Below are 21,404 nucleotides of genomic sequence, written 5' to 3'. Positions count from 1 at the left end.
ACATAAGAGATAAAAGAACTAAAAATAAAATCAAAAATTTACCCCTGGAACATCATCATCAAATCATATTTAGATTTTGTAAGATCTAACCAATAGCAGCGAGCTATTCGTATGATCTTGAAATATCAAATTTTGATATTGTTCAGATGTTCCAAGAAACTTTTTCTGATATTATTTTCAGATCTTTTATCTCTTATATCAATCAAACCAATATCATGTTTTGATCGTCAGTATTTTACCTCTACCCGGGACATGCTTACAATAATGGAAAGTTCACTGTGATTTGTTTACACAATGTTGTTTACGATATCGGTAAAGCAATTATTCAAAAATAATTTTGTTTGGGTGTTTTCTTGGATTTCCAGGATACTTTTGAACACGTACCTTTCGATTCCATATTGGAAGCCGCATGGATTGTCCTATTTATCTTTCAATGATTTCCAATTGGATTCACCAAGTGCTCAAAAACCAACATCTCTTCTCGGCATTACGTCAAGCAGCGATTAGGAAATTGAGTGTTTGTGGATGCCCCTATGCGGGAGTCTTGCCATCACTTTTGAGGAATCTCGTAGCAGAAACGCAATTGAGATAACTCAATGTGGTTTTCCTACTTATGATTTTGTCCATCAAAAGCCTCAACAGGCTGCTTCATATTCTTAGCTGAGAATCCGACTGTGGAACTTTGAATCATTTGATATGTAACTACCCAGCTTTTACACAACTGCGTTTCCGAGTACTCGGTAAATATTTGATTAAGTGAAACTGACCTAAGAAGCCTGAATCTTCAGGATGTTCTGTTGTTGTGAACCCGTTGTGGCAAGTAGCTATAGGCTTACTTTACGCTTTATGCATTTTTAACAGTTCCCTTTTCAGGGCGCTGTTTGAACCCGTTGTGGTACGCTTATGCAATTATGTCGACCCTATTCCCTTACCTTCCCTTTCCCTATTTCATTCCTTATTCCTCCCTTCCCTCTCCCTCAGGTAAATGATGAATAGGCTCGTATTCATGGCGATGGCACAAATTTCCCAAATGGAGAAGAACGTGCCTCTGGAGCCGACCTACTGATACCTGATACCTGATGATGATTGTGTATCAGCGTTTGGATAAAGAACTCAAGACTTGGCGTATTCCATTCAGGGAGTACGCTGAGTGCTTCATCAGTTTAATTGACAGAACAGCCCCCAGAGAGCTTACCCGAGCAAAGGCGGATAACAAAGTGATATCACTTCGATTACATATACAGGGTGTTTGGTTCCGGGTTTTGGATATTTTCAGGGCTGATAGGTCTTGATGAGAGATGAAAAAGTTCCCATGGAACATAGGGTCGGAAATCACTGCTAAGTGAGTTAATCACATTTTAAGTTTTTGATTTTTGGTTATCTTTGAAGTCCTATATCTACTAAACTATCAATCGTACAAACTTTATCAGCGCACGAATTGAAAGCTAATTACTTCTACTTTCTTAGTCTCTTGGACGTAAACTTTGTAAAAATAGTTTAAAAGGCCTTAAATTGAAAAATAGTGCAAAATTGGTCGAAAAAATCGACTCTTTTTTGGACATTTTTGATGATTTAAATATGAAAATAAAGCTTTTGTTAAAAAAGTTCTTCTACAAAACATGCACGAACTTGTTCCCTAAAAATGTTTCTTTGACACCAAAACTCTATCTTTTGTAGTTAAGCCAAAAAATGTTTTTGAAAATAACATTCCAAATTGCATTAACTTCAGTGGTCATCACCCTATCCGTCGTGCGTTCGTGTGCTGTTGCTCCACGGCATGCGGACGACTACTGCTGCTGGCTTGGCTGCTGGTAATGTCATCGCATACAGAAAACGAGCTCGCTCTTTGTCGCGTCACATCTCCGCCTGTGGAATCACTCGAGGCGGAGTTTGGATTTGCGCATACTAAGTGCGACGTGCAGTTAACTTGTTTTTCGACGGAGCGAAAGGAAAGCGCCGACGAAAGTGAAAGAGCATGGGAACTTTTTCATCTCTCATCAAGACCTATCAGCCCTGAAAATATCCAAAACCCGGAACCAAACACCCTGTATATAAACTGAGTTATCGGTGTTATCATAGTGTTATTTTTGTTTTCATGTTTGCCAATTGATGATAACGAGATGATAACAATTTTTTTTTTGTCATGAAAAATGCTGATGCAAAGTTTGATGCAATATTGAAAAATAAAATTAAAAGGATACCTAGGGTACGAGTGCCATCAATAATCTCACGCTCCCATATTCATCCTATTCGAAAACAAGCGATTACGGCACCGATTGATTCCGTTCTTTTTGTTTTCATGCGTGCTCACTTCCAACAAAAAATACAAAAATGAGAAACAAAGCAAACAGTGCTTCAATCCTTTGTTTTTCGTAGGATGAAAATGGGAGCCACATGCTTAATAAGGGAACCAATACCCTATATTGTTTTTTTTCGGAGGAAATGCTCGTCTGATCATAAATGTGTTGTCAACTATATAAGTCTTTAATGTACATGTATGTATGTAGTATGTATATTTGTATATCTTTAAGCTTTACTGGCGGTTAAAGAGATATTTGTAGGTTAGGGAGCGTCCATAAATGACGTAGCATTTTTTGGCCGATTTTTTACTTCCCTCTCGTAGCATATTGTTCCATACCTGATACATGGCTCGTCACACAATTTCAGACTCCCCCTCCCTCTTAAAATGCTACGTCATTTATGGACGCTCCCTTTTTTAATCAGTTATTCTCTTGCTTGGTACATCATATGTATTTGGTAAGCATGAGCTTAAAGTTGTTAAATGACATGAATCAATCGTTGCAGAAAAACGTACCTATCTTCATGATTGCCTCAATCCATACTTCATCCATGTTTGTACACATATTAATCATTCTTTCAACGCTTATCCATCATCGAAGGCAAACATGACACATCTCGTACAAGCCACCGCCGCCACTGAGGACAACGATCGCGTATGCAAACGAGGAGGCCATTCATTCCAAGAAAATGCCTTATCCTGGTAAGAATACATCGCCGCTCAATTGACTACGACTTTTCCACAGTTACGTAGGCACCTAGCGAGAAATATCTTTGGCAGACGTTGACAGCCATCAGTTTGTGGGCATGGGCTCACCATCATCATCAATGGAAAGCGTGAGCACACACATTTCCGAACCGGGAAAAAGAGATGCACCATCATCGAGAAAAATAAGATGTTTTATTCATTTTTATTGTGCACATTTTTCTATGCCACCCACCCCCGCGAAACATTCGACAACCAGCTTCAAGCGCCACGCAAGGAATACTAACGTCGAAAATCTCAGCATGATATACGCATCTGGAAGGATACATAATTCTATGCGTAACGATGAAAAATGACTTTGAATCACACTAGGTTGCCTCCTTTTCCCCCATTCTTTAGACACACTCCAACCTTCTATGACGAAGCCTTTACGACGAGAGGAAACTAATCCAATAACCGTAGGTCAAGCACTTGACTATTATAGCAAAACACAGTGGATCATTCGCCTTTGATTGAGTAGAAAATCTGTACGCTTCTAAAAACAAATGACCACCGCTTCTCGATTGCTCACATTGAAACTAATTGCAACAAAGTATTGCCCTACAACACGCGACAATTGCAAACTGGGACAAACTCTGCCGGACCGTAGCAACAACGCAACGAAATTAATCTATAAACTTTGCTGCTCAGTGCTCGTCCACGCTTGGGGGACACGAGCTTCGGAAAATATTTACAGTAAAAACCATTTCTGAATTAATGTTTGTTTACGGATCTTGACTTTATATCGGCATCGGGGCTAAAGTGAGCGAGAGGACTCACACGCGCCGTGATTGACTCGATGCGGACAGTTTTCCCATGTGGGAATATTTTCCTCCATAGTCATGGTTTCAATCAACAGCTAACGTCAGACATAGGGCTCCGCAAGCACAAGCGGAGCCTTGGAGATTGACAAGCAATCAGAATAGCTTGCCGGGTGGATGGTGGATTACAAGCTGACGGACGCAGATGATGTAACGTTGACTGGATTTTGTATTTTGGGACTTTAAGAGCTTGGCAGATTGGCCATATTTGCTATTCTTTGTTATTATAACGAGCAGTAAAGAAAAGATTGTAGCCCACAAAATCCTGGAACGAAGAAGACATGCCTCAGGAAGATTTTAATAATGATTACCATAAAAGCCGAAGGTTCTGCTCACGATTGCACAATAGCCAGCATAGCCAACTGTTTGGACTTTATCCCTTTGAAGCTAAAGAAAAAAAAAATCGCTCCCCTTAGGGACCGTTTACGTAGAATTTTTTGACCCACTATTCAAAATGTCATTTCTTTTTTGTATGGACAAAACTCTACGTTTGTTGTATTCAGCATAAAGTGCACCATAGAACTGGGTCTAAAACACTCGACCTCCAGCTACAGCTCTTCAACATCGGTCATGCAAAACACTCGCCAAATCACGCTCCACCAATCGTGCTCCATGACTTCTTGTCATGGAGGGTTACCGTTCGGCATTCTCAGCACATGTCCTGCCCGTGCTCACCGTACTCATCCATCTTTATAGCCACTTTCTGAATGCTGGGTTCATCGAGTGCATCCAGCTCGTGGTTCATCACCCGCCACACCGTTCTCCATCCAGCGGACAATTCCCTTGAATGCTCCAAGTGCTTGCATGTCCTCCTCGAGCACGGCGTGGTGGAATCTTTTTTGTCCGAAGTTTCTAGTGGTAATAGTAGCGGAGATTGTAACCCCTTCGCGAGAAGCGGGTTGGCTAGGTCTTCGTCAAGGAGAGGAAAAGAAGAAAAGAAGCTTTGCACGCAATACCAGCGTTGGAGTCCGATTCCCTTCCCGGCTAGTTTGCCGGGCAAGGTAGTGAACTGAGCGTGGTATCAGGTATCAGTAGGTTGGTTCCAGAGGCACGTTCTCCTCCATTTGGGAAATTTGTGCCATAAACACGAGCCAATTCATCGTTTACCTGACGGAGAAGGGAAGGAAAAGGATAGGACAGGGGAAAGGACAGGTAAGGGAATAGGATCGTCATACACGCAAAAGCGTACCACAATGGGTTCACATGGCGTCCTGAGAAGGACACTGTGATAACGCATAAAGCGTAAAGAGAGCCTATAGCTCTTTACTATAGCGGGTCAAGAACAACAGAACGTTCTGAAGATTCATGCTTCTGAAGTCAGTTTCACTTAATAAGTGTTACCCGAGTACTTGAAAACGCAGTTGCGCAATAACTGGACAGTTACATATTAAATTATATGAAGTTCCATAATCGGATTCACAGCTATCACAGGCAAATGAATCAGCTTGCAGAATATGCCATGTGATAGCTGAGTCGGCAGTGGCCAGTCAATGCTTTGGCCAGCATGCTGCAATTCTGCTTTGACAGATTTGTAAGATACTGAGATGGCTCAGTACATTTCAATTTTGTTTGACGACATGACTCCAAACTATTCCAGTATTGTTTGTGCTGAGTGGCAGCCAGGTACGGATTATGGATTGTGGAGGCCCCTCGGAGGTACAAATATGCGATGAGCAATACAATTTTTATTTGTTTTTTTTTTTTGAGTCGTACTTGACCCGAAATTGTTTTTGTGGGGGCCCCTAAAATGTGGCGGCCCGGAGCACCCCCCCCTTAGATCCGGCCCTGGTGGCAGCCCAGGTGTGAGTTTGAAGCTTTACCCAACACTTCGACATCGGAATAGCTGGCTCAGGGCCAATGACGTCATGTGATGCTCCAGTGTGAGCTAACTCATATCAGCCAATTCATTTCCAGCGATGGAAGAATGGCCAGGTACCCATACAAGGTGAACAGCGTTTGCTGAATTCAGCTCCTCGATTTGAGTTCGACGAGCGATAACTATCTTCGACCTAGAGTTGGCCGAAGCCAGTGCTTTAATAGCAGCCTGGTTATCTGAACAGAAGTATATTACTTTATATATTACGTGCTGCTGAAGTGTCGATTGCACTCCGCACATAAGAGCAAAGATTTCGGCCTGAAAAACGGTGCAGTGTCTACCAAGTGAATAAGACTGATGCAGCCTTAGCTCACGAGAATAAACACCAGCACCTGCTCGACCTTCGAGAAGGGAGCCATCAGTGTAACATACGATGCCGTCTGAAATACTTCGCTCCAGATAACCAGATGTCCACTCTTCCCGGGAAGGGAATTTCGTGGAAAATGTCCTATATGGAAAATTACAAGCAAATGTAAGATCACTTGGAGCCAGGACAATTTTGTCCCAATTCACCAAAAGTGGAAACAACGAGGTGTGTATTGATGTGCGGCTCACAGGAGTTTCCTCTAGTAGACCGAGTACCCGTAGACGGTAAGTGCAAGAAAGTGCTTCTTGTTTGAGATGAATGTGTAGTGGAGCAACGTCAAAGAGAATTTCGAGCGCTGCCATGGAAGTTGAAGAGAACGCCCCAGACATCGCCATTAAGCACAGCCTTTGGAGATGGCCTAACTTTGATTGGATCGTTTTCATTTAGCCCTTTTGCCAACACACAAGACATCCATAGGCCAATATTGGCCGAGAAACAGTTGTGCAAATCCATTTGATATACTTGGGTTTTATACCCCAAGTTGTACCAAAGGTTCACCGGTATTACTCGAAGGCCATAAAAACTTTCTTGATTCTGCACTCAACATAAGGTGTCCAGGAAAGCTTGAAATCAAGAATGACTCCAACGTAGTTTACCTGTTCAGTCACATTGATTTCAGAATAAAAGAGACGCAAAGGTCGAACACCATTACGGTTACACTTTTCCGTGAAAAGAACAATAGATGTTTTACTCGGATTTATCGAAAGGCCATATTAGCGACACCAACCCTCAACTACCTGAAGAGCGTTTTGCATCAGGTCGAAAAGGATGCTGATGCACATACCAACTTTCAATGTTAGGTAGTTGTCGGCAAAACCATAAGTAGGAAAACTACTATTATTGAGTGGCCTCAACAGCGTAACTGCTACGAGATTCCACAAAAGTGGTGATAAGACTTCCCCTTGGGGACATCCACAAAACTCAATTTCCTAATCACCGCTTGATGCAATTCAAGTGTCGGTTTTTGAGCATTTGGTGAATCCAATTGGAAATCATTGGAGATATACCATGACCTCGAGCAGCTTCCAATATGGCATCGAAAGGCACGTTGTCAAAAGCACCCTCGATATCTAAGAAAACACCCAAGCATGATTGCTTTTGTGCGAATGCTTTCTCAATTTCCTAAACAACTTTGTGTAAAAGAGTCACAGTGGACTTTCCAGATTGGTTAGCATGTTGGTTCACATGAAGAGGCACATTGGCCAGATGAACATCACGGATGTGATGGTCGACAATGCGTTCTAAGCATTTCAGAAGAAAAGAGGTCAAACTGATAGGTATGAAACTCTCTGCTTCTTCATACGACGCATGACCTACTTTCGGAATAAACTTTACAGTAATATCTCGCCAGGATTTGGGAATATACCCTGTAGCAAAACTGCAAACAAGTAGTTCTTCAAAACATGTTTGAAATAATCAAATCCCATCTGAAGCAAAATGGGATAAATCTCATCTGCCCCAAGAGATTTGAAAGGAGCAAAGCTATTAAGTGTCCATTCAATCGATTCTAAAGTTATGATACTCCAAGCCGAAGCTAAAGAATCATAACTACAAGAAAAGACATCAGCTTCATCCGAAGATGGAACATCCACACATCCGGGGAAGTGTGTACTGAATAAACATTCCAAAACTTCCTTATCAGAGGATGTGAAATCACCATTTGGCAAACGAAGTTCGTTCACTTGAAAATCCTTAGATTTTGCAATGATTTTGTTCAATCGACTGGCTTCACTCAGACTGGAAACATTTGTACAAAGGTTTTTTTCCAGCCGGATCGTTCAGCAGACCGGAGAGCTTTCTTGTAGGCCTTGCGAGTCGACCTGAAAGCCTCTGAGCCAGCCGAACGCTGTCTGTTCGTACTCTTTCTACATTGTTTCCTAAGCTTCGCCAGATCAGAGTTCGACCAAGGGGTTCCTCTTGTGGTCGTACGGACCACAGAGGGCAAGCTTTTTCAAAAGCTTCCATGATGAAGATGTAGTATCAACGGCATCATCTGAATCACTTAGAGTGTCAATGGATGATGAGTATCCATGAAATTTGGCTGCAACCAAATCGGTAAAGAGATCCCAGTTGGTTGACCTGGGGTTCCTGAAACACAAAGTTTGCGAAGTAACAATCACATGTTCGATGGTCAGATAAATATTCTTCATCTAACACATGCCAATTGGTCAGCTCGTGACTAATTCTGCAAGAGCAAAGCGTTATGTCTAACACTTCCTCTCTAGCAGATACCATGAAGTTTGGGTGGTTGCCTATGTTAAGCAATCCAAGATCTGTACTACTTAAGTATTCCATCAAACTGGAGCCTCTCAAATTAATATCTGAGTTGCCCCAGATTATATGGTGAGTAATAGCATCACTGCCAACAATTTGAGGAATGCCTTTTGAAGTGCAGTATGCAATGACGTGCTTGAGAGCATCCGTAGGAGATGGTTCATCTTACGGTAAATAATCCGAACAATAGTCGTTTTTCCTGTTGGTGTTTCCAACAGATACATCGATTGGGATAGCACATACATCTGTAGTGGTTAGTTCAGAAATGAGTGTAGCAACCATTTCGTTATTGACAAGCACGCATGCTCGAGGCATGACACGCGAGTTTGCCAATTGGCTTCATTAACGGTATTGAGATAATTCGGTATTCTGAATCTGCATGTCAAACTGAGCCGAAATCCAAATTTTCATGAATTTTGGTGCCCGAGAACCTATTTAAAAATCAATTTAAAGTTTGTATGGGAGCGATTTGTCGAATCACCCCTCATCGCAGTTTGTACTGGGCGGAGCTGTCAAACAGTTGCCCAGCTGTCAAAAGGTGATTTCGAAATATCTCTATGAAATTTGTCTTAGGTACCGAAATAAAGTATAATAATCTGAAAAAAATCATAGTGATCATAATGATGTTGAACAAATAAATGTATGCATGTATGTAAGCAAGTTCGAAAAATGGAAGTGCAATAAAGGAATAAAGTAGAAGCCTTAATCGTCAAGGCAAATGACGACGCATACGTGCAAGTTCTGCACACTTGGCAGACGAATACGGACCTTAGGGAGCCAGGAGTAGACGAGTAGAAAATCAAGCGCACCCATAATGGGGAAATGGTTCACGAGTTGAAAAGTGATCCAAAAGTAGGCAGCTCCTCCTACAAAAAGAACACTTACCGAGAAATCCATGGAAAGCAAGGCCGAAGTCAGAGCCTGTAGATATTGACCCTCGAAGAATTCTAAAATATGTTTCGGGATATTCATCTTCAGCGTTCAGCCCATTGTGAGCCGACCGACATCTGCTATCTTCCTTGCATTGCCTCCTTTAGCTGCGGTCACTAAATTTGTCACTAAGACCTTCCAGAATTATTTCCTAATTGCTTCTGTTTGATACAGTGTAAAACCTCCAACTGCTCCAGAAATGTCAGTTATTGAAGCGTTCCATCGGAAGGTTCGATTTGATTTATCAACAAACAACATCTTGAAATGCTCTGGGTTTAAAATCTATCTCTAAAACATTAAGTGAAATACATTTACCTGATTTATAAACTAAAGAATGGCGTACACTAGTTCCGCTCAAACACGATGCAGCAACTATGGTATGGTGCGGTCACAGGCTCATGTTCATGCTCTTTTCCGATAAGGTACCCCGGGGCAAGTGAGAATCGGGGGCAAGTGAGACCTATAGCTAGTATTTTTTTATAATTGATTTTTAAGACTAACATTTTTCATAGAAAACATAGGTATCACACATACGGATACTTTGAATACAAAAAATGTTATTGTTTCAACCATAAAGAAACCATATACTTTATTGTTGTTCATATGTAATTTTCAATTCACTAGGTAAGATTGACGTTCTCTACTACATTCGTCGTTTAAAAATAGATTTGTTATTCTACAAATACTTTTTTGGTTTCAGGATAGTATTTGGAATTCAGGCAAATGATTTCAAGCGAAAAAGCTGTATTTTATTTTTATTTATTACCTTTAGTTTACTGCTCTCACTTGCCCCAGTGCATTTCGCTATCTGGGGCAAGTGGGTCCTATGAAAATAAACAAATACAATTTTATGGGTTCATCTCGCCTTGTCCAGCCTAAGATGAAATAAGCACGAAAGTCAATAAAAATTGACACGTTAAGTAATCTATTGTTGAATTATACTTTATTACCTCTATTTAGATGATGAAATTCTTGTTAAAAATGGTAAAACCTTGGGTAAAACAAAAAAAATCAAAAGCATGTATTTTTTATGTTTTTCTCTAAATATCATTCATTTTTTGTTTTACTTAACGCATAGCATTCTTTTGAGCATTCGGGAACCGTCCATAAAAAATTAAAATAGGGAAATGGCCTTTTCAAAATTTATGATTAAAAAAAACATTATTTAATGATCGTAAGATTATGTAAGGGAGAAGATATTACTAAAAATCTCGAAACCCCAGATTTACTAGTGGTGAGAATCATCAACTATATAATATAGAGAGCAAGTTTCGAAATCTTTTGTCTCTTCACTTTACGGCGCTTTTTGTATGAAAAAAAATCAATTTATTTTGCATGAGCTACTAGAGTTGATTCAATTCCCCCCAGCGATTTGTTATGTGTTACGTAATTTATGCATAGTACCATAAACCTCTACTTATTTAATCTCTAAACATAGCCATTCATATAAGAGATTTATGATTTATGTTACCTTATTTGTTGCAACTTATATTAAGCCCTTTGAACAAAAACTCTGAATAGGTCCCACTTGCCCCGTGAAACGCAGTAAGTGAAGATCTGCTACACTTTTCTTTATATGCATAATATATGGAATGTAAAAATTTTGAAACAGTTTTAATGCACGTTAATAAGTACAAATATACCAACAACGTCTTTTGGGTCCATTGGAATTATTAAAGAATTTGTGTTCTGAAACATTAGGCATGACAAAACCAAATTAGCATTTTTTTAAGTCCCACTTGCCCCGGGGTACCTTATTCTCGTTTTAACGTAGTCCAAATTTGCTCCACAGATAGCCTCACTGGCCCACTATCCAAAACACGAACCTTGCTGTTAAATCTGCATCGACAAAAGACACAGCAAAGAGAGGAACACTGCTCATTGCCAATCTCTCTCTCACAAAAAAAAACTCTCACGAAGCGGGTCAACAAAACAACGGCCATCAGCTGTTTTCCGCGTCTCTGCCAGCATTCGCACGTTATTCACGCCGGTTTGTTTATGTTTACTTCCGTGCACCACGCGGTCCCTGCTGGATGGTGTGCGTGCAAGCGCTTCCACGGGTTGGTGTGCGTGTCGTTCGCAGCGAGTGTCACAATTTGACAATTGCGTTGTCAAAAACGATTTTTCTCGCTCGGTCGTTCCCATTAGAATTCTAGTTGGGATAATTTCATTGTTTGCAATCTGTTTGAAGAAAACTTTTCGGGGAAAATGTAGTTTGAAACGGTGTGATTACCGTGAATCAATTATGGATAGTGATGTTTTATGATGGTGAAGTGAATGACACGGAAATATTCCGGTGAAATAAATGTTGGGGCCAGCATTACAAACTTCATGGGAAAACATAATGGGACAAGATGGTTCAAAGCTTTATCGAGATAAATGGCATGAACTAGGGTTTCGATTGATAAGAAAATGAGCTGGATTGCAGTTATTATCGATTACAAGTGAATTAGGGACAATGCGGAACAATTGATTTTTCACGGTGTTCAGTTCGCCGAATGAGTTGTTAAGCCGGATAAAATGTCGTGCCCAAATTTAATGGTGGCTAGACAGACTGTCGCCACCGATGTGCTATAGCTGAACGGAGGAGATCAAATCACAAGTGAATGCTTTGCCTGAGCTAGAGCAGTGAAAAGATTGGACATCTTTGAAATGGAATCAGTGGCAGATGCCGTCTCTGCCTCGAATTCATTAACGTATGTTCATGGTAAAGCATGTAGAATATTGTTCTTGATGGTTTTTATTTTTTGCAGAAACTCGGAAGAGACAACAAATGAAGCAGAGGAAGAACTTGAAGGAGCAGTTGGTAGTTCGGAACCTGACATAAATGCAAGGCTGTCTATCGCTTTAAAAACCACTGATGATGAAGAGGATGAGCCACCTGAATTAAAAATTCAAGATAATCTCCCACCAACACCATATGAAGAATGCTTGGATCTGAAGATTTTCGAAACTCTTGCCCAACAAGAATCTCAGGCAGAATTTCAGCATGCAGAGGATAAAAATAATGACACAACTAGTCTACGTTACATAGGTAAGGAAGTGTTTTGCAACACGAGGCATGAGATGAATTTTCAAATTTTTCTTCCAGATGGTGATGGTACATCGCCTTATCGATCGACCGAATCTTCGGTCAAGCCTTCGCCGGTGTGCTGTGCGGCAACTACTCCAACTTCCAATAGCGGACATCATGGTGATTCATGTGGATCATCGAGCTCTTCAGCCCCGTGCTCTGGGGTACGTCGTAAGGCTAAAGTGGCTTCGACATCGCTTGAAGAGCCCGTTGCCAATGGCACGAAAAAGAAGGTTCGGCCAAATGGATCTCTTAAGTCATCGCCCTCGCAGGAATATCTCCAAATTTGGACAACTTCCTCCGGAGATGTTCAAGCTGTTGAAGGAATTCCAGTGCAGAAGCAAGTAACTAGTCCTACTATTCAGGTGCATCGTCCATTGGAACGGTCTTGGCCTCCAAAGCATCAGCGAAAGCAGCAGTTACAACAAGGATCGGAAGAATTTTCCTTCGATATCATTGACACGGATGAGCAAAGCATTGCAGAAGCTTCCACGTCTGCTGTGGAGTTTGCCCCCGGGGAGTTCTTTGATCAGAACCCAAAGCAGTTGCGACATGAAAAAGTAGCTCGTGTGATTAAGCAGCCTTTGGAAGGTATAAACGAGGGTGCTCCCTTAGCGACACCCGAAACTGATGGGAGCTTGTCGGATAACACGCCATTGAGATTAGGAAGACTAGACAGGAATGCAAATCCAGATATAGAAACTGTAGCCGAAGTAGCTGAACCCAGTGCCAGTAGCATAAAGCCCCTGTTGAGAAAGACTTGCAGAGCTGAATACAGCTTTCCAGATATGGATCAACAACCGTCTTGCTCTAATGAATCTACGACGATCGAACTTGGTGCTGAACAGAACATTAAGCCCCATAGACCGTTGACGAGGACCCTGTCGAACGGAAGGAACAAACATACCGTGAACGGTCCACTCTTAACTAGTGATCTAATTGTTGGAGAACCAATCCGAGCAACTCATGTCATATTTCCCATCCAGAGCTTATCGCCTTGCGCAAGAAGTCCCCCATCCGGATCGTCCACTCGTTCAGGATCCCCTTTGGAGCATTCACCAGATCGATCATCTCCGGTCATTATGCATCCAAAACCTATCCGGCCACAACCTCGCCCATTGACAAGAGTGGGCTGCTCTCGGAACGATCTGATATGCCCTCCGACGCCAACGCATCACGCCCGACGTCTTCGTGTTCTATCTGATAACTTTGGTCCACCTGATTTGAGGCCACGCAACGTATTTTCACCAGAGACGGTCATGTCTCCTGAAATGCGATACAATGAGCTAGTCGCTGTTACTGGGAACCGAGTCGATCAACTACGAGTGGGCGAAGGACGTGAAGATGAGATTGAAACCGATTCGCCGGTAAGGCATTTGACAAGTACAAGACTTCCGTCCATTCCGGAGCGTGCTCGAGGAGCCTTGGCAGAGCCCGAAGAACCTCTCCCACCGGCATGGGAAGCTAGAATGGATAGCCACGGTAGAATATTCTACATTGATCATGCCACGCGGACTACTTCCTGGCAAAGACCAGGAGCTCACGCCGGCATCAATGGTCCGGAACAGCATCGCCAACAGCTTGATCGCCGTTATCAATCCATCAGAAGAACTATCTACGATCGGCGGGACGGTGGAAGCCGAAGTCCTCCAAGATTTGGATTTGAACCAATTAATCCACGTCAAGGAGCATCAGCCATTGCAGTTGCCATCAACGCTGCTCAAATCGAAAACCTTCAATTCGATCGTGCAGCTCACCCAGCGTTGCTGATGATCTGCCGTCCGGATTTCTACTCCATGCTACATACCAACACGGATGCCATACAGATCTACAACCGCAATTCTGCACTAAAGCACATGGTTTCACGGGTACGACGGGACCCAACTTGCTTCGCACGCTATCAGCACAATCGTGATCTGGTGGCGCTAGTCAACTGCTTCGTTGCGCCAGATAAAGATCTACCGACCGGGTGGGAAACCAAGATGGACCAGAGCGGCAAACAGTTCTTCATCGATCATGCCAATCGGCGAACGTCTTTCATGGATCCGCGAGTGCCTACAGACTGTCCGCGGGCTCGCCACAGACCCGAGCAGTTGATCGCTGCCGCTGCAGTGGCTCCGGTGGACATCGCGCCTATCCCACCACCTCGACCACCGGCCCTGCCCCGACTGAGCATCGGATCACCGGAGATTCCGGTTGCCTATAATGATAAGGTACGGACCGGAGTGAAGTCTTTCAGCTATTTTCCCTTATTAATCTTGATCATCTAATACGAACAGGTAGTGGCATTCCTGCGGCAACCGAACATCTTGGAAATACTACGCGAACGGCACGGTGCGGCAGCCTGCTCACGAAATCTTCGCGATAAAATCAACTCCATCCGGGTGGAAGGAACGGCGGCCTTGGATCGACTCAGCCACGATCTGCAGCTGACGATCCTGCTCAGGTGAGTGGATTGTTCTTATGAATATGAACGAATTTTCGAAAGGAACTTGGTTTGGTCGCATCGGTAATTGATAGGGTTTGGCGATTGTGATGTTGCGGATACGCTTGGTTGGGTGTTCAGTGAACCTTTCGAGCTTGATCGACCATGACGAAGTAGCCACACCCTAATACACTGCTGTTTGATTTGATAAGTAGGAAACTTGGATTGAATTATATCATTCCGACTGGCATAGTTCGTGATGTACCTAAGAAGTTGAAGTGCGTGTGGACTAGACTTATTTTTCCTCAGGTTAAGGTGAAACATCTACAAATCCCATTGTAATTTTGCATACAAACTTTAGAGGCACAAATGGCCGGGGTTCTGCTAAACCGAACTAAGCGCCAAAAACTTTATTCCGAGATAAGTAAGCTTTAAGTTCAACCACTCACAAATAAACAACAGCTAAGATTATTTGAAACTTTTCCACACACATGGAACTTACAAGCCTTTATTAATCATCAGAGACGAAGAATACATGTAAATTATTTGAAATCATTGATATAATTACATTTAATTTTTCAGTACTTCGCACTCAGTTCACTCTGGCTGAACAAAAACATTGGAATATGGTTTATAGTTCAGTGTGGCTGACTGTGTTTCTTTGTTTCATAGAAAACCATTCGGATTGTGAAAAAAAAACTCGATTTTTCATCGTCTATGAAGTTGAAATCGATATCACTCACAACTCTTTACATGAATCAGAGAGGACGCGTATATTATGGTAGCATGAAGGTTTCAAAATAGTTTGAAATATGAACGGTGGAAGCCCTCCCCGCACAGCCCTTCTCACCTATGTTATTTCTACAGGCGGTGCATTTGTAGGCACAGAGCAAGAGTGATTATGTAAAATGATGTCCTTGCATGTCCTGAGGTCCTGAGATGTGAAAATGGAGCAATTTGTGTACTTCAAATTTATGTTGGTCGAAGAAAACCATGAAAATGATCTGCCAAAGTGAACTAAGACAAAAAAAATCGAAAATATTAAAGAGATTCGAACTTGGGTCCTTTAAGTGATAACCAAGCACGTTACCCCTAGGTCATTTTACTTAGCTGAAGGTCAGTCGTTAAGTCTGAATCAAGTTCTAAACATTCTTTTCTAGCATGGTTTTCGTGAAAACGCCATTTTTCGATCAGCCAAAGCGAACCAAGTGTTTGATTTTTTTTCAAGCTTTATTATTCTTATTAGCCTTGTTGTTCAATGACGGCTTCTGTGTTAAATTATCAGTATGAGGTGTGTCGACATAACGCAGGTATTTAAAACCAGTTGATTTTTGTATTGTTGAGAATAAATAGATTCTAAAATGCAGTGGATTTGGTTCGGTCTAGCTGAATGTGATTTGGAAAAATAGCGATCAGCACCATCGAAACATAATTGCATCCTCCAACATCCGTATTTCTAATAACGTGTTCAATTCTCCCACAGATTGTTACTATGAGTCGGTTGGAAGTTAGAAATTTGACGGAGATGAGCATAACTTGAAATGTTCTTCATCTGGGCAAACACTAAAACATTTCGCTGATTCTATGTAATGGTTTACAGTTCACTCTGGTTGGATGCAATTTTATTTTTTGTATGTTCTGCCAAACAGAAATTTTGAATTTACTCCACGAAGAGCTGTCAGAATTACTGCATTTTTATATGGAAGGAAGATCATCAATTTCTTCATCCAATGGTAAAAAAACTCAATTTTTCAAAAAATGGTCTTTGGTTCGGTTTAGCAGAACCCCGACCAAATCTAACGAACGAAGCATCGAACCAAGCTTCACTTGTTTATTCTGGCTTTGCTCACTTGGAAAAAGAGGCAGCTTTTCCAAATCGAGCGGATTTGTTTACGAATGTTTAACCCTAAAAGGGATACCTGGGGTCCATTGGACCCCAGGCGCCTTTCAGAGCTCGTCTTTGATGGAACACACTCAGCGAGGTGACTAAACTGAGGCCATGAAGGTATCCCTTTTAGGGTTAAGATCGGTGCTCTTGTAAATGTGAGAAGGTGTCCAAGTCGGCCATTGTAGCAGCCATATTTGTATTCCCTGATTTCTCCACAGCACAGCTCCTACCTAAAAACCACGTTAGACTGCATCAGATTTTGCTTCCTCAGATTCTATAGGATAATGATCTTATATCTTAGGCAGCAATAACGTCGTTTCTTTTAGATAATAGATCGATTTGGGAAAAAATGATTGACTATATATTTGCTCGCCAAGACGAAGCGCGGAATCTAACTACATCTATGCGAGATTTATGTTGATTAGCTTGAATATATTAAAAGGGTTTAAAAGGTTTCGACTTTGCGTAGAGTTGTGCATATATTGAAATAATGGGATGAACAAGGCAGGGATAGGAAACGTAATTAATCAATAACATTAGTTTATAGAATGCAACGAAAATTGTGAACTTCTATCAACGACCAAAATTGTTGATGAGGAAATTTCAGCTCAATCGGAGCATTGGTTACGGAAAAAGAGACAGCCTTGTTAATATATGGAAAGTCGAAAAAAAAATCCGCTCTTTTGTATTTTTGCCTTTCTCGTACACTAAGTGTACTGGAAAGGCTATATGTTCACTCCAAAAATGACTTTTTGATAGGAGGCCCGGAGATTCTAGTCACATATACCAATCAACTCAGCTCGACGAATTGAGGTGATGTCTGTGTGTGTGTATGTGTGTGTGTATGTGTGTGTGTATGTGTACAAACGAACTCACGTCACTTTTCGGCAGTAAATCTCAACCGATTTTAATGACCGACGGTTCATTCGACGCGGAATCTGGTCCCATTGTTTGGTATTGAAAATGGTTCGGATCAGTCCAGCCGTTCCGGAATTATGGCCATTTAGGCGTTCCGGATCGGTACCCCAGGAAGGGGCTAGATATGAAAATGCAACAAACCCACGCATGCGACACATCAAACCACGGCATTTTCGATAATATGGTGAACGGTTAGCAAGAAAATAGTCTCAGACCATATCTGAACCGGTAATGTTCCGGAACCGGTTCCGAAGGTCCCACCAGAAGTGGCCAAATATAAAAGTGAACCAAACCCATACATGCGACTCATCAAATCGCAGCTTTTTCAATAACCTGATGAACGGTTAACATGAAAATAGTCTCAGATCATATCTGAACCGGTAGTGCTCCTGAACCGGTTCCGGGCGTCCCGCCGGAAGTGGACAAATATAAAAAATGAAACAAACCCATGCAAGCGACACGTCAAATCGCGCCTTTTGCGATAACCTGATGAACGGTTAACAAGAAAATAGTCTCAGACAACCTAAGATTCTACCGGTAGTGTTCAGGAATCGGTTCCGTATGTCCCGCCAGATGTGGCCAAATATAAAAGTGAACCGAACCCATGCATGCGACACTTTAAATCGCGGCTCCTTAGGCGACTTGATGAATGGTTAGTAAAAAACAGTTTTGGACCATATTTGAGACAACCGGTGGTGTTCCGGAACCGGTTCCGGGTTCCCTCCGGAAGAGACCAAATATTATATTTTTTGTCTTTATTAACGAGATTTTTTAACTCGAAGCTAGTTCATCTCGGGACCCTTCCCTTCCGAAGGAAGAACCTACATTTTGTGAATATGTCGGGAGTGGGATTCGATCCCAGGCCCTTGGCATGATAGTCTTGTGTTCTAACCATCAAACCAGGCCCGCTCCACCACCAAATATTTAAGTGAACCAAACACATGCATGCGACACATCAAATCGCGGCTCCTTAGGAAACCTGATGAACGGTTAGCAAGAAAATAGTCTTAGACCACATAAGAAACTACCGGTAGTACATATTCCAAAACTAGCGTTGGGTGCTTCGTCGGAATTCAAAAGTGAGAAAAATTAAAGCAAGCGATAGATATCTTGACAAAACTGAGACGATCTCATCCAATCACACCATTTCAGATTCCTGAGATGTAATAATGCAGAAGGATGGGTCAACGTTGTATGGGAAAATTAAAATTTAATCGTAATAACTCCGAACAAACTTTTTCAATTCTCTTTCGCGTCTAAAATGACTGCATAAAATTTTTGTGCGACTGGTTGCTCCCTCACGCACTGTAATGTGGTTGAAAGTTGAATGGGATTCAGTATGAAAAATTTCAGTTACTTGCATGTTTTTGTCAAATTTTACATGCATGATAATAAAATATAGCGTGTGTAGAAGTGTGTACACCCAAAACAAAGCGCGCATATTCCGTGCATAAACGCTCACGCTGTAAGCGCAAAAGTAGCTTGTCGGCGGTAGAAGCACTTTTCCGCGCTTATTTGATGGTGCGCCTGCGCGCACAAAAATTCGAGTAGTATTTTTGACCACACATTGACAAGCTGCAATGTGTGGGTGTCATCGGTTGCTACGTTGCTGTGAATGTATTGGTGTTCACATACTTTCGCGTCACCAATACATGCAAAACGTGCATCTGTATTGGTTGGGAAAAATGTTGAGAATGTGTGGGTGTTCTACCGTGATCGGTGGTTTGTTTTCGTTCCGATCGAACGATGGACACGGGTGCGATTATCGGTCCTCGTAGACGAACGGCATTGCGGATTCTTTGCCGTTTATGAGACATTTGGGAAAGTTCGTCTCCCCATTTCGCTCCCATTATCCCATTCAGTTCAAACCTGTGACAGCAAGATGAGCGAACCAAACAATGATACGACAGAAGGGGTGGCGGGTGGGCGCCTGTAGCAGTCGGATGCGATGCAGAGAGGTACCGGCGTAACGGGCTCAGACGCACCGCGATGACAGCAGCAGGAAACAGCGGTGTTGGCTTACCCGGGTTACCATCCCAGGGTGGTTAGGTTTTGTACTTTTCGTCGTCTGCAACTACTTTTTAGTACTATAATAAATATGAATATGGTAGACGTTGAGAAACAAAATTCCTTCGGCAATCGGACAATATTTTGTTTAAAATTTATCGGCAAACTTATTTATGGATTCTTTAAGAAGTTTATATAAAAATTCTCGAAATCTTTTTTTGGTTTTTACTTTATGTTAGGTATTTTAACTAAATGCTCATTCTACGCTCAAATCTATTTTTGGGAAATTTCTTTGGCATTTCTTTGAGCATTTCTTTGTCAATTTTTAAGGAAATGTCTGCGGTAGTGTTTTGAGGAATTATTCGTAGTTCCTTATATAAGTTTCTTGGGCAAATAATTAAATTATTGCTACAGCAATATACTGGCAGTTTAGTCAGCGTTTCTCAAGGGTTCCTTCAGGAATTTCTCCAAGGGTTTCTCTAGGAATTTCTCCAGGGCTACTTCCAGGGTTTCCTCCAGGAATTTCTCCAGGAATTTCTTCAGGGATTCCGCCAGGAATTTCTCCAGGGATTCCTCCAGCAATTTCTCCAGAAATTCCTCCAGAAATTTGTACAGGGATTCCTCCAAGAATTTCTCCAGGGATTCGTCCAGTATTTCTCCAGGAATTTCCTCAGGGATTCCGCCAGAAATTTCTCCAGGGATTCCTCCAGAAATTTCTACAAGGATTCCTCCAGAAATTTCTCCAGGGATGCCTCCAGTATTTCTCCAGGAACTCCTCCAGGAATTTCTTCAGGGATTCCGCCAGGAATTTCTCCAGGGATTCCTACAGAAATTTCTCCAGGGATTCATCCAGAAATTTCTACAAGGATTCCTCCAGTAATTTCTTCAGGGATTCCTCTAGTATTTCTCCAGGAATTCCTCAAGGAATTTCTTCAGGGATTCCGCCAGGAATTTCTCCAGAGGTTCCTCCAGTAATTTCTCCAGGGATTGCTCCAGTAATTTCTCTAGGGATTCCTCCAGGAATTTCTTCAGGGATTCATCCAGAAATTTCTACAAGGATTCCTCCAGTATTTCTCCAGGAATTCCTCAAGGAATTTCTTCAGGGATTCCGCCAGGAATTTCTCCAGAGGTTCCTCCAGTAATTTCTCCAGGAATTGCTCCAGTAATTTCTCCAGGGATTCCTCCAGGAATTTCTCCAGGGATTCCTTCAGTATTTCTCCAGAAATTCCTCCAGGAATTTCCTCAGGGATTCCGCCAGGAATATCTCCAGGGGTTCCTCCAGTATTTCTCCAGGGATTACTCCAGGAATTTCTCCAGGAATTCCTCCAGAAATTTCTCCAGGGATTCATCCAGTATTTCTCCAGGAGTTCCTCCAGAAATTTCTTCAGGGATTCCGCCAGGAATTTCTCCAGGGATTCCTACAGAAATTTCTCCAGGGATTGCTCCAGTAATTTCCACAAGGATTCCTCCAGTAATTTCTTCAGGGATTCCTCCAGTATTTCTCCAGGAATTCCTCAAGGAATTTCTTCAGGGATTCCGCTAGGAATTTCTCCAGAGGTTCCTCCAGTAATTTCTCCAGGGATTGCTCCAGTAATTTCTCCAGGGATTCCTCCAGGAATTTCTTCAGGGATTCATCCAGAAATTTCTACAAGGATTCCTCCAGTATTTCTCCAGGAATTCCTCAAGGAATTTCTTCAGGGATTCCGCCAGGAATTTCTCCAGAGGTTCCTCCAGTAATTTCTCCAGGGATTGCTCCAGTAATTTCTCCAGGGATTCCTCCAG

The 21,404-nt window shown here is 42.0% G+C and overlaps 1 protein-coding gene across 1 annotated transcript in view; it reads left to right on the top strand.

Moving 5' to 3' along the window:
- The first annotated feature begins 11,266 nt into the window (after positions 1 to 11,266).
- The window catches only part of LOC109422806 (E3 ubiquitin-protein ligase HECW2), a 149,468-nt gene continuing 139,330 nt past the window's right edge, over positions 11,267 to 21,404 (top strand). Inside the window, exons 1-4 of the mRNA XM_062845522.1 lie at positions 11,267 to 12,007; positions 12,065 to 12,345; positions 12,403 to 14,597; positions 14,664 to 14,830. Of these exons, the coding sequence (XP_062701506.1) occupies positions 11,964 to 12,007; positions 12,065 to 12,345; positions 12,403 to 14,597; positions 14,664 to 14,830 (2,687 nt within the window). The 5' untranslated portion in view covers positions 11,267 to 11,963. The remainder of the gene's footprint in view (positions 12,008 to 12,064; positions 12,346 to 12,402; positions 14,598 to 14,663; positions 14,831 to 21,404) is intronic.

Source organism: Aedes albopictus, chromosome 1 (genome assembly GCF_035046485.1).
Source record: "Aedes albopictus strain Foshan chromosome 1, AalbF5, whole genome shotgun sequence".
Lineage (NCBI taxonomy): Eukaryota > Metazoa > Arthropoda > Insecta > Diptera > Culicidae > Aedes > Aedes albopictus.
The sequence above is the reverse complement of the archived record's forward strand: the minus strand, read 5'-3'. Positions and strand labels throughout refer to the sequence as shown.